This window comes from Pimephales promelas, chromosome 12, assembly GCF_988280905.1.
Source record: "Pimephales promelas chromosome 12, fPimPro1.hap1.1, whole genome shotgun sequence".
Lineage (NCBI taxonomy): Eukaryota > Metazoa > Chordata > Actinopteri > Cypriniformes > Leuciscidae > Pimephales > Pimephales promelas.
Window position 1 is genome coordinate 20,757,123 of NC_142780.1, and position 14,348 is coordinate 20,771,470.

The 14,348-nt window shown below is 35.6% G+C and overlaps 1 protein-coding gene across 3 annotated transcripts; it reads right to left on the reverse strand.

Moving 5' to 3' along the window:
• Positions 1 to 458: 458 nt before the first annotated feature.
• Positions 459 to 7,697, reverse strand: LOC120484562 (maternal B9.15 protein). Of its 3 annotated transcripts, XM_089117659.1 has the most exons (6): positions 7,525 to 7,697; positions 6,020 to 6,110; positions 4,007 to 4,187; positions 3,086 to 3,223; positions 2,176 to 2,473; positions 459 to 1,972 (listed from the first exon to the last, which is right to left on the reverse strand). In XM_089117659.1, exons 2-6 carry the CDS (start codon positions 6,102 to 6,104, stop codon positions 1,778 to 1,780), a joined length of 897 nt encoding a protein of 298 aa, XP_088973785.1. In that variant the 5' UTR covers positions 6,105 to 6,110; positions 7,525 to 7,697; the 3' UTR covers positions 459 to 1,777. The 3 variants fall into 3 exon arrangements, with proteins under 3 accessions (XP_088973785.1, XP_039535740.1, XP_039535741.1); XM_039679806.2 differs by lacking the exon at positions 6,020 to 6,110 and having other exon boundaries at positions 7,525 to 7,695; XM_039679807.2 differs by lacking the exons at positions 6,020 to 6,110; positions 7,525 to 7,697 and adding an exon at positions 6,852 to 6,957.
• Between the last annotated feature and the right edge of the window lie 6,651 nt (positions 7,698 to 14,348).

The following is a 14,348-nucleotide window of genomic DNA, read 5'->3' on the forward strand; positions in this document are numbered from 1 at the left end:
CCAAACTTAAACCATCACAGTAGGCTTACTTAATATTCAACAATATTATTGATTTAACTGCACCGGCACTATTGTTTGAAAATGTAACTGAGATGGCATCACTGTTTTCTGCAGAACTGTTTTATAAATTAACTTAACTAATTTACTTTTGATCTTTACAACTGTACTGAATCAACACTAAACTGACTTCAGCTGAATAATGATTTTTTTTTTCTTAAAGAGCTGCTGTACAGCCAACCAAAATGCATTGTTCATCACTGTAAAGCTACTTTGAAACGATTTGTTATAAAGCACTATACAAATACAGGTGACTTCAAATTCATTAACTAGCTCATCAAGAGTACTTAGATTTATGGAAAGATTCAACAAAAAGTTTCAAAACATTTTATGTAAATCATAATTCATGTAAATATTTATACTTAACCATAAAAAATAAAAATAGACAACTGGTGTTACTGTTTTAGTAATAAAATATATATTTATAACAGATCAGTTGGACACAGATTTCATGACTTTTTTTGCTCAAACAGAAGCAAAAGTCGCATAACAACAAAACATTATATAAAGAATACAGAGAAAGAAATTACAAATAAATAGGCCTATGCATTTGAAGACTGAGCAAAGAAAACAGGCAAAAGTTTGTAAAAATAGTAAAAGTGGGATAAGTTTAACATAACAAAATAATAAAGCAAAAGTAAAATTCCAGTGTTGAAAGACACTTATATGTTATAATAGTTTCAATTATTCATAACAGTTCAAAAACTAAATAAATCTACATAAAAAAAAGGTAGATTATAAAACAAAACATTTTTAAATAATTGTTTTGAAACGTATTACAGCACTGGTGAGATGAGGACACTATACACATGCATTTTTACAAAACAGAACCAGAATCAATTATTTACAATAAAAACATTAAAACTGCAGCAAATAAAAGATATTGAAATGTGGAAATATGGCAATCTGTACTAGACCCTAGTGGTAATGGATAAAATTATCATTACCATTTAGCAAAGGTAAAATTGTGCACAGAATCAAGCATAGTTAATTAAATAACATTTATTATTATTATTATTAATGCAGTCCTCTCTACATCCTGAGCAGATGTGATTATTCTTAGTGAAAGTGAAAAAAAGTTCATTCACATTATCTAAAAGCAGCAAATTTGAAGCCTCATCCACACAGCACTATTTGGCTTCAGTATGAGTTGATTTAAAAAATAAATTGTATAGAAAAGGGATGCTTGGTGTTTTCAGAGATATTGCTGACTCTATAAACAACTCAGAGCTGAACTGCTGGTAATATTTTGTGAATACTCACTGAATTCAAATTGATTTCAAACTTTGATTTTCAAATCACTCCAGATTTTCTATTACATGAAATACCTCTCAAACATTCTTTGATTAAAAAACTTCCCAAAACATCTAAACGTTCAATACAGAAGTGGGTGGAAAAGCTTCATCTCGATGAATTAAAAATTTCAAGTATGCAGTAATCAACTTTCGCAGAGTTATAGATCAAGTCATAACAGATTGTGTTTTGTGCAAGAGCAGTTTGAATATATTGACAGACCAAAGAAATAACTATGAAATAGGTCAAAAGAGAAAAGGTTGAAAAAATATGACTAATATCAATAAGTTAAATAATTGGCAAGCTTGTCTATATCTCATGCATACGATTTCATTATGAAAAGCTATAAAGTTCCCTGCAGAGTGGCATATACGTTATAAATATTCTCTCACATACCAGGTGTATGTGCTAATGGGTTTCGACCTCTTTACCCTTTCACTGTCCCCCAGGTTTGCAGGGTAGCGTGAGGCACAATGAACTGAGGAGGTGCTTTGGGTACAACATAGTAAGCAAACAAAGGAGACGGAGCAGGTGGGCATACGGGCGTGAAGAACATGCCTCTCTTTTTCTTGTACTGAGGCCACATCGGTGCAGGGTTGTAAAAGTACTGCGGGCCAGGGATCTGTTAATGACAGAGAAAATATTTTACAATGTCAGTTTTAAGACTTGTCTCAGGCCTTTTATTCAAAGGTATCATAGTTTGAAAACAAATCTAGCAAGAAGTGAATATAAAAACAGTTGGTTTCTAACATCGAGGAAGAGGTGGATGTTTTTTTTGCTCTTGCTAGTAATTCCAACATTTCAGCCTTCCTCACTCATCTTTACCTGAGCTGTGGGAAACTTGCGTTGCCCTTTTGGCTCCCTTGCTTTAAATCTCGTTGTATAAACTGTGTTCCCCACTGTTCTCTTCTCCACTTTTTTCATTTCGTCCTCTTTCACCTCCTCTTCTGTATCACTTGAGACTGCTGAGCCACAGTCAGATGAGGTAGCAGAGTGGTAGTCTGATGTATCCGGATTCACAGAATCCACTTGGGTAAAAGTGTCATCCTTATTCAAGTGGTTTACATCATCCACGACTTCAGCAAACTGAGCCACTGTAAAATATCTGCCGTTCTCCCCAGACCTGTGGGAACATATGAATGTAAACCATTAATTTAATATAACTAGTATTAGGGTGTGTTCACACTTGATTCGATTAAAACGAACCCTCATTTGCTCATTTGAATAAGTGTGAATGCGGCCATCCGAACCCTGGTGCTCACCAAACAAGCGGACCAAGGCTTCCAAACCAACTCTGGCGCAGTTCGAATGATGATATGACTGTAGCATGAACCAAATACATGTAAACGAACCAAAAACAGGCCACGATGTCACAAGATGCGACCCTAAAAAGGCCTGAATGCTCAAGCATACCTGTTTTTTCTCGTCATAGCCATCAGTTTGGTACAGACATCAGAACTGCATCTCTTCGCAGCAGATCAAGTGTGTGTGACAGAGGGATTCCTGACATTATTTTAACTCTTTTACACATTTTATAAGCTCTTCACGAGTTCTCAGCTGGTCAAAATACCATCATATGTAAATGAGTGTATTTATCCCAGCACACAGATTGTTTTGGATGCTAAGCGGACCAGGACTAAATGTCCCCGAACTACAAGTGTGAACACACACCCTTCTATCGTACTTCACAAAAAATATCATATCAAGTATTTCATTAAAATATCATTCAACTTACCGCACACACACCTCCAATGGGTCGATCCACATTGTGATTTCCCGAGGAAAGCCCAACTCCCTTGGCTTTAAGCCACTCTCCATGCACGCTTGTGATACCGACTCATCCCAGGGAATTCTGTCATTTATTCTGATGCATCTGAGAAATCCAGGAGAGCGTAAAAAAGTTCATATTGTAAATGGTGGCTATGTAGGTTTGTTGGTCTTTCAGATATTACCTTATGTAGAGTATGAATAATTTCCACTTTGACAACAAGTTAAATGATTTCTTCACTGAAAGCAGGCAAAAGTTTGTGGCCAGTAATTTTTTTTAAAGAAGATTTCTATTGCAAATAAATGCTTCTTTGACCTTTCTAATAATTAAAGAAATCAATTGCTGTTTCCAGACTAAATATTAAGCAGCACAGCTGTTTTCAACATTGATAATAATTATAAATGTTTGTTGAGCATCAAATCAGCATATTTCAATTATTTCTGAAGGATCATGTTCATGTGACACTAAAGACTGGAGTTTTGATGCTGAAATTTCAGCTTTGCCAACACATAATAAATTACATTTAAAAATATATTTAAAAGAAAACATATATTTTTAAATTCTAACAATATTTCACAATATTAGTGTGTGTTTTTATTCTATTTTTGATCCAATAAATGCAGCCTTATTAAGTATAGGAGCATAAAAATATTAAATAAATCTTACCTACCCCAAATTTTGAATTATAATGTATATTGAGGTTTAAATCGCATTTAATTTAATATTGCCTTGATCAATGCATTACTACGATAAGAGGAAAGGACACGTTCGGGTCACTTAATTTGTCGTGGCCATGACTTTAATGCTTAAACAAACTTGCAACAACAACCTGGCATTCTGGAACTTTTATTTTGAATTAAGAATAACAATGCGACATTAAGACATTACCTGTATGCCTGTCCTTTGCTGGGGTTGTCTGGGTACCAGTGGTCTGAGAACTTTTCAAGCAGAAGCTCTTGTAATTTAGTAGCGAAAAGTTTGGCTTTAATTTGATCCACACCTCCACGCTTCACTGCCAAACCTTTTAGAAAGTTTACTCCAGCACTCACTTCTCTCTTCATTCTCGCCACTGAAATAAAAAAAGAAGGAAAAAAAAAACAAACATAAAAAGCTGGGACTATTATATTCAGAAACCACAAAGTTAGGACATAATAATCTCTGATTGACATCCGTTAGTTAAGTCGAAAAGCTCTAGCATTCTTATTAAGAATATTGTATTCAGCGTCAAAGTGAACTATGCAAAAAGACTAGATATATTAGGCCTAAAGGAAATATCCAGGCCAGAATAAAGCATGTTCTTCTTGGCTTTTTTAAGGTTCAAATAAAAGCATATTATTTTTCAGTCACTAGCCAAAAAACATGTCCTGTCAAATAAATAAATTTCAATGTTTAACCACCACCTGAAACATCTACCCATTTGTATAGGTCAATAGTATAAGCATCTCTGATAGGGGAACTCCCCTAAGCAAGGGTTTCTCTTTCCTCTGACACCTGTTGAAACTGTTTCAGCTGTTACTCAGCTACACTACATGTAAAAGACTTGTTATACTGACAGAATGCCACATGCATAATTTGCATTAAAGGAAAATAAGATGCAAATAAGGAAATAGAGTTGCTCTTTTTCCAACAGGATATTTCTAAATAAGATAAAAGAGCAAATAAACATGCATCCTTTGGACTCAATGCAAATTAGTGTTATCATCATGCTATCATGTTATTATCCTTTTTTCCCCAAGACATTAATATGCGGTCATTTACTGATGTTCTTTAGCCTAAACTCTCACTAAGAAAAATAAAATGTGTAAATATTTTAACTTCTTTCTGAGTAAATTAAACCATGTATAAGTTTTATTATTCAATCCACAGTTTACTTTGTGAAACATGCTGACCTACTTAAGATAATTCATGTCTTTGTTAATTCTAAGAAAAGAAAAATCGGTTTTACATATAATATTTATATATATATATATATATATATATATATATATATATATAACATTAATTAAACCAAATTAACAAATAATCTGCCACTCTAAACATGCTGCTGACTTAGGTTGTTGGATTATGCAACCTTTAAGGAACATGCTATAATGAGTCAACTCAGACATTAGTCAGAATGCTGATTTAAGTGACACAATAATAAATCATTCAAGAGTAAGTCTACACAAGGGGCTCATAGATAATTTCTATTTTCCACCTAAACCTCAAACTCTTGGGCTACTTATAGATCATTTTAGGCATGTGTTCTCAAAAGGCAAAGTTCCAGACAATAGGGAGAGCGGGGCACAAACAAACGTGGGGCTAGTTGTACTTGTTTTAAATAGGCTACTTCCACACATGCTAGCATGACGAAACTTAGTGTATTTAATCAACACTGAGACAAAAAATCCAGAAATCTTTGGTGGATATCACTGAACATTTACTTAACCATATTAGCAAAAGTAAATTTCTTACTTGTGTTAATTTTTCATCTCTATTTTTGGTGTTTATTTTAGACAATTCTGATATTATTTTAATCTCCAATATGTTCTTTAACAGTTGACATGGTTCTTTAATGCTTCGCTAACTAGCAGAAGACACTAGCAGGATTTAAATCCCAGTTGTGAAGTAACAATGCGTTACAATGTGGCCCTATTAGAACTATGCTATTATTTTCTATACTTTTATGAATTCTATTGAGAAAACACGAGAAAATCAATGTCAATGTTCATAAATTATTAATTATTATTATGTTTTAACTATGTTATGTATAGCTGTGTTTTCTGATGTGTTCGTTGTCAAACTCAAAAAATATTTTTAATTATTCCAGATTAAACATGACTTAATGACTCGTAAATGTAAGTTCACATTGATGGCCTAAGACACGGAACGAGCGGTTTGTGTGAGAAAACGATTTTTTACCTCTTGTAATCACAATCACGTCCAAGTACTCGGAGGGCGCAGGCGCTTCTATCTTCGCAAGCCCCGGAAGCGATCTCTTGCGCATACGTCACTAATTGTTTACACAGAGATTTCAGAAGTGTTATCCTTCACTGTGAAGATCTAAACATATTTAGATATACAGAAAATTGCAATGGAAGATGATTTCGATAATATATACAGACAACGTTGATTTTTTTTTCCGCAACCGCGCAAGATATCACTTCCGGGGCTTTCTGGGGCTTGCACAGATAGGACGTGGCTGTGATTACAAGAGGTAAAAAGTTAAAAACGATATAAATACTGTTCGTTTTCTCACACAAACCGCTCGTTTTGTATCTTAGGCTATCAATGTGTACTTACATTTACGAGTCATTAAATCATGTTTAATTTGGACTTCTCTGTGCATGCTCTTTGAGGTGGACTCTGGGTGGACCCCATAAATGTCCATTACATGACTGACAGACAAGAACGGTTTGACCTAAAAATATCAAAATTGAAAATACTGTGGAAACAAAGACATCTACATCTTGGATGCCCTTAAGGTAAGCTAAAACATATCTAAAATGAATTTAAAGTGAACTATACCTTTAATAAAACAAAACCACATAATTGTACCAGACATGTGTGACATGAATGTGGAAAAAAAATACTATCTCTGAACAAAAAACGTTCGGCTCCATCCATCCATTTTCCAAACTGCTTGTCATTGAAGCGGCCAAGCGGGTGTTTACAATAGTCTAATTCTACTCTAGCATTACAGCCTATTAAAACTGGTATGTCTATTAAAAAAGTAAAGTTATGAGCACATTACCGTATAAGGCCGGATTCACATATAGCGCCTAAAAACGCGTAGAAAACGCCGGGAATAAAAAAAACAGAGCGCACCAACTGATCTTCAGTCACGTGCTACACGCGTACCACATGCAATACTAGAGATGTTTAAGTAAGTGACTGGGAAAGTGCATCATCGGATCATCGGAAATTCCCAACGAAAACCCCTAAAATCATATGTGTGTGTGTGTGTATTTTATATATATATATATATATATATAGCCTATATATATATATATATATATATATATATATATATATATATATATATATATATATATATATATTTATATTATAATATATATATATATATATATATTTATATTATAATATATATATATATATATATATATATATATATATATATATAATACACACTTATGGCTATATAGTTTATAGTGTAGTGTTTATCATTTCCAGATTTTTTTTTTTTAGATAATATAATGATAATAATGGTAACTGCAGTAACAAGTAGCTACGATCAAATCGGAGTTTAACATTTTACATAACATAGCCTACTACATCACATTTATGTTTTGGCAACTTGATCCATTTTACAACTGATCCCTTAACTCAATCTCTTAATAACAAATAAGAAAGAAAAACTTAAAGAGTTACTGTAATAATAAATTATTCTTAAGGCAATTCCTTACCGATATAAGACTAATCCAAAATGACTCGATGTTTCGTTCTTTTTAGTTCTACTTCCTCAAAACTGTTATGTCCAAATAGGCTAACAGAGTAACGTTAACCACGTTGCTTCCTTGTTGTAGTCGGTTATTGTAGTAGCCTACAGTGTTTCCACGTTTCTTCATTCGTGCTGGGGTCGGTCGACCAACAAACACGTCATTTTACCGTCAGTGATTAGCATATGACTCACTTCCCTGTCCATACAGTACAGCTCTTCACACAATTTTTTTTTTTTTACTACAAGCAGTCATGTCTGTTATTATGGCGCTGAATCACCTCACCTCAAACCCAAATATGGTCATTGCTAGTGTACTAGGAAGTAAGATGAAGGTTTATGAAGATTTTTAATCCGTATTTATCAATGCCATTGTAGATGTAGCCTACTTTTTTTGTTGTTGTTTTATTATTGCTAAACCTGATTTTTGAAGTGTGTTAAATTATGATCTGTACAAGAATGGTAAGAAATGCTTAAAATAATACAGATAGTAGCCTACATACCAAACACAAAAACTAAATAAACACAATGGCTATAATCAAACCCAGAAAAATGCACAGTTAATAAATAAAAAACATTTTAGAAGTTATTATGGGATTAATAAATTATGATGAAATTAGCCTACTAAATAATCAAGTTCATAAAACTAGTTCATAAAAAGAAAGTGATATGTGTAAGTAGCCTCTTATAATATATTATTATATATACATATAACCATTATATAGTGCCACTGAACCAGCACAATATGAAAAACAATATCGGTTTGGAATAGAATTGCATGACTTCAGGACTGATCAACTTTTGATGGAACTTCTTGAACTTCTCCTGATGTGCAGCAGATGGCAGAATTGATCCTTTCTTTTTTTCTCTTACTTCTGCTGCTTTCTCTTCTATTGCCCTCTGGGTACGGATATGATGTTAGAGCGGGTTCATCAGGCTACATGTTAGAAGAACTTGCTCAAACAGCCTAAAACAGCGTGAGATAAATGCTATCATTGATAACATTCCTTCCTAGTCACAATCAGTCACTTTTACTCAGTAAGATAATACAGAATGTCACAGATATGGAACTATAAGAAAGGGAGGTGGAAAACAATTTAAAAAGAGAGAAAGAGGATCAGATGGTCATAACTAATTTGCAATAAGATTATTTTTTTACTGGCAATGCAGTCATGAGTACAATCAACCTGCCTCAATGCTGTAACTGGAATTCAAGAACAAAATAGGAAAACAGTGTGATTTCTCCTCATTTTCTCCATCATCTTTTCCTGCATACTCCAGGCTCCAGATTCCTTGTCAGTGGGTGATTCTGTTCCTCAGCTGGTGGACTGATTGGATTTTTCCTGGATGCATTTGAACAAGCAATTAATTTGGTCAAAGAGCCATGGGTGATTTGGCATCCCACTTGAAATAAAAGTGTGATGCATTCCTTTGACCGGGCACCTCGATCAGCCCTTGAGAGGTTGGTGTTATGTGAATCATAAGGAAGGAAACCATGGACCATTTGCATATGATTCATTTTTTTTTTTTCCAATATGAACTACCTCTTGAATGTGACATTTTAGCAATTTCATTGATGATTACCCCAAACATTGTGCCTCTTATCAAAATATTTTGTTTGTTTGTGCACCACAACCAGCCCAGCAACAGTGGCTCAACCAATGACGTGAGTTTGGGGAGGGGTAATTTGTTTGATTGACCAATTGCAGAAGCAGGGAGTCTTCTGTCATTTTTTTTTTTTAGTTTGGTAAGAATTTGTGCCAGTTTGACTAAAATGCCATGTTACACACTTTTTTTGTTTTAGTCCCGTGTTTTCCCAGATGCCCAAAACTGCTTGGCTTATTATCTATGGTAGGCTATGGAGTTACTTTTGTTTCTTTTTAATGCAATCAGACAAACATGCATTGCAAACTAATTATAAATTAAAAATATATATATTGCAAATGTTTTGAGATGCAGCTTAATTTGCAAGCAAAACTTTTCAACTCGCAAGCAACTCGCAAAAAATGACACTAGAACAGAGAGAAAAATGTATGGGTACATAGAAAAGCACAGGAACTACATAAAAGAAAATACAATATGTATTTGAAATGCAAAGAGTTTTGCTATCAATTACTTTATTTTTTCATTAAAAACAGTCTTAAGAAGAAATTATTGGCAATATTTTCTTTTTTTTTAATTTCAATATAATACATTTTTGCTCTCAAACACAGTGTATTTGATTTGCATAAAAGAGACACAAATTGATACAAAGTTATCAATTTGTAAAGTACCGGTACTTGATTAATCCACTACAATAACAGAGGTTTAAAAGTGGCTTGATGCTTATTTCTTTTGCTACCAAGGCAAAATGGATCATATTACTCATATCAGAAACCACAGGTGCTTCGTTCGTAGCCATAGGAAATTATCAAGGCTATTCTTTGTTGCCCAGCTTGAGCTTTGCAGCAATAAATGACTTCTACACCGGCACATACTATCTGAATTTGCATTGAAAATGACTAAATAAATTTTTTATGTGTACTGTACTGTAGTATTTTAATAATAATATTTAAAAAAAAATTCATAATTTGATTATGTGTATTTTAATATCTTTAGAATAACCACTTTTTGAATCATTTTGTATTGAAGTCCTCAACACACAAATGCTGTCTGCTAGTTGCTTCACCTTTAAAAATGTATCGATTTCCCGGGTTCCCAGCAAGCTTAATGCAATCGATAGCGATGGCCTTTCAAGATCAGCATCAGTATAAGCATACCATCCTCTCATGCACAGTTACCTCTACACAGCCACACACACACTCCCTCTGCATCCCTCTCACACCCCCAGGTAATGATTGTCCTTGGGCAAAAGAACAGTTTGTCTGCATTAGGAGTGAAGTGTTCCTAATGGAATTGTTCTCCCACTCTGGTAATGATGTTATGTATGAAGGGCCAGTTTACTTTCTATAATGAAGGTGAAAGAGATTGCAGCACAATTCTCTTTGACCTCTGTCAAAGTCTAGTCTTTTCTCCCCCTTCCTTCCATCCCGGTGATCCCACCTCTCACCAATTCTGAAGCAGATCGATAGTTGTTTAGGTTTGCAGTGTGCTCAAAAATCTGCCTCGTTGGTTGTGTGGAGATAATGTGTGGTGTGATTTGTCCTTGTTACTCTGTGTGAGGACAATCAAAAGAGGTTAGACTGTGATTTTGATTACTTTTGAATGGTTGCTCAATGTCATCAACAGTGCAAAGCTCCATTGGTCTTACATGTGCTGAAATGCAAGTATTTTGTGAAATCGCTTGTGATAATTGTTATTTTGACAAGTCAAATGTGTGCAGTTGTGATGGGGGTTTGTGACATTTCAGCAAAAGTTCAAATAACAGAACAGTATAATCAGGTTTGTGCCGAAAGCACCTCTATAGAAAACCAAAATAATTGAGAGAAGACCACCCACAAAGAGGTGCATTATTCTGATGATTTAAAGCAAATGATTTTGAGTCTTGTTCAATTTAATTAATGACATATTAGTGACATATTTTTCTAAATAAAATTACCCTGTTAGAAGAACTGCGCGATAACTTTATTATTTAATTTCCCATCTGTATCATGCAGCTTCTGTGAGGTTTCACGCATGCGCAATAAGTTGAATTTAGAAGTTTTCTGATACGTCGGAAAACGTTAGTGTTGACGGAGAGCGTTTTTAAACGAAAAAGCCATTTTTAAATGTATCCTAATTAATGTGGACGAAGCCTTCGTATGAAGAATGTAATCTGGATGAACTACATCCCACATGTAGTCACTATATCATGTGATGTGACCTACAGCGTCAGGTGCGTTGCTTCATTTGCCATTATTTATAATCCTCCACCGTAACCTCATGGATTTAGCTTTCGATAGTTTTTACACTACAGAATATTGCTGGAAGTCCACTCACAGGTACTTTTTGCCTACTGTTTTATGAGTGACGTGAATTCAGATATACTTCTCACATAATACATGTACGGGTCCTTTACTCCGGTTACATTTGTAGCGTACTAAGAAAGAATGGCGATTTCGGATGCAGCCGATCTTTCCCGCTCATCTGAGTTGGAGCTAGACGCGAGGAAAGGAAACGGATTCACGAGAAATGAGAAGAAGAAGCCATTTATTTGACATTGTCATCTAGGTAAGTGTAAGAGATTCATATGAGTTATTTTGACATGGTGTTATGGTTTACTCTGTTTTTAATTACACATGGGTGGCATCATAGTAAAATATATGGACGTAGTATCCGTGACGTCACCCGTAGGTTTCTGAAGAGCGTTTTTGAAGCCTGAAGTGGGCGTCAAAAGAAAAAAGAAATGGACACAGCGACCCCATTGATTTCAACGAGACGACTGAAGCCCGATTTTTGCACTTCCTGTCTGATTTCTGAGCGAATGCACAGGCTCAAACTAAGTGTGACGACAGTCTAACAGCTGGAAATCTTCTAGTAGCTGTGCCAAGCCAAATCTGAATCACCTAATTCCTCAAAAACGTTGTTGAAATATTCTGTCCTGTTGCTGTTATGGACTGTCTATTTATGGGCTGATTGCCTCATAGACAGTAAAAGATTGCCTGCGAGCTTCTCCTGTCTCTATTGTGCGACAGAAAGTTCCGTGGTTATGATACAATCTTTAGCCTATTTTTACAAAAATGGCTTCTATGGTGCTGTAACGTAAGCTACAAAGTAATGGAGCATTTTATACATTGTCGTGTTTCTTTAGAAATAAATAATGGACAAATTAAGTCTTTGAATGCCTCAGATGTAAAGTTATTCGCTGTCAAAGTCATGCCAAAATGAATGGGAGTCAATTGGATGCTAACATCAGGTGATGTTCTGCTACAATGGCGGCTCCCGCAAGGCTTCAACTTCCGGTTGATGGATTACCCCCTTGGTCACCTCTCGCCACTCCCGGTATACATACCAAGGGGGTAATCCATCAGCCGGCCGGAAGTTGAAGCCTCGCGGGAGCCGCCATTTCCATTTGTCCATTATTTATTTCCCATCCTCACCGACCTCATTATTAAACCCGTTCAATTGATCGACACCTCCTCGCATGTTGCTTTGTCGACGGCGGCCGCGGTGCGACACTGGTGGCTGGTGTTGCCAGATTGGTTTTTTTTTTCGCTACATATTAAGGCCTGTTAACGTGTGTTTTAGCCAGGTTTTCGCCTGGAAGGCTCTATAGAAATCTGTCACCCTATTGTACGATGTTAAACTGAGAGAGCATACGTTCACAGACACCAGAATGAACAAATTCACAGTAACGTTCATCAGGCAGTAATACAGTTCGTTCAGTTCACGTTCGCCCAAAATATGAATGCGTTCATGAACTATCGTTCATTGAACACGTTCAGGCACAACACAGCTGGAGGCTCACACGATTCTGTGCATTTAGTAGGAAGGATGTAGAACTTCAATATTGGCAATACAGAAAACGATACAACAACTCTTCGGCACGATTGTCGCGTGTATTTCAATGAGCACCAAGGCAATGTTTTCCCCCACGGGCTAAATTCACATCACGTGACTGGGCGTTCCAGGGGGCGTTCCCAGATTAGTGGGGAGTTGGGACAATATCGACCCTGGCAAAAGTGGTGGGAACATATTTTTATTTACAATAATTACATTTTACAATAATAACGAACATAAAAAACGTACAGAGCTCTTACTTGTACCACCTGAATGCTGCATATTCATTTCGCCATTGATAGTGTTAACATAGATAGAAATGCAAAAATCTGAGGATGTAAATAACTCCAGGTAGAATGTCACGTGTTGCCATCTCGTAATTACGGTTATGACACAAGTGTGTATGCAGCATAAGCTAGTTGTTTTGGTTCAGGAGGAACTGTAAAAGGCTGCTGCTGTTTGTGTTGCTCAGTGACTGTCTGTCTACAACTCTGTACAGCCTCATGCTAAGGATTGTTCGGCAATCCTAAAATCATTACAAATCAAACTGCACTTTGGCTATTATGGTTTTTATGTGCGCTAAAAAAAAAAGAAGAAAGTGAAATATCGATGCGGTCATGGCTAGGGAAAATAAGCCAACTTGGCATGCCAAATTAGCAAATGGAACTTGAGGTTGTATTTTTAGCGCCATATCACATTGATCAATATGCAATTTCATGTTGCATTTTTTATTAGCTAGTCGCAACCATAGAAATCACTACGATTGGTCATCTTTCGTCTGGGACAGCCCAAAATCGTACAATGTGTACCGCCGGGCATTACGGAATGGCTAATGCTAATGGAGCAGGCTGTGCGGAATGTGTTGACAGACAGGAAGGACATCATATCATTGCATTTGGGCAGAATGCAATGATAAGACAAATGTTTTTTTGGTCCTGGGACTTTCAAAGAAGTACTTGTTTTAATATTTAGAATTTTTAGACTAAGTATTGATTGCTATCATTATGTGAAGAGAGTTTCAACCAGTATAAAAAAAATTGCCTACCCTACCTTGGTCATTTTATGTTAAGAAGAAACCCAATTTCCATCTTTACAACCACCATGAAGTTGATGACGACTGAGTTTGTTAATTATTTGATCTGTTTAAATTGTTGACTTGCGACGTGCATAATTTTTTCACTTTTGAGCAACAATCGCAGCGTTTTCAAGATCCTACGTCAAATCAAAACTATAAAAAACAATCGAACCGCGAAAAACCTGCATGTTTTATTCAATCGTGTTGGAATTTACGCATGTGACTTTTCTGCACAACACGAAGAAGTAAGGTAGGAGTATCGTATATATGGTTAAGATCTGGGACGGTTGTCTTGTCGC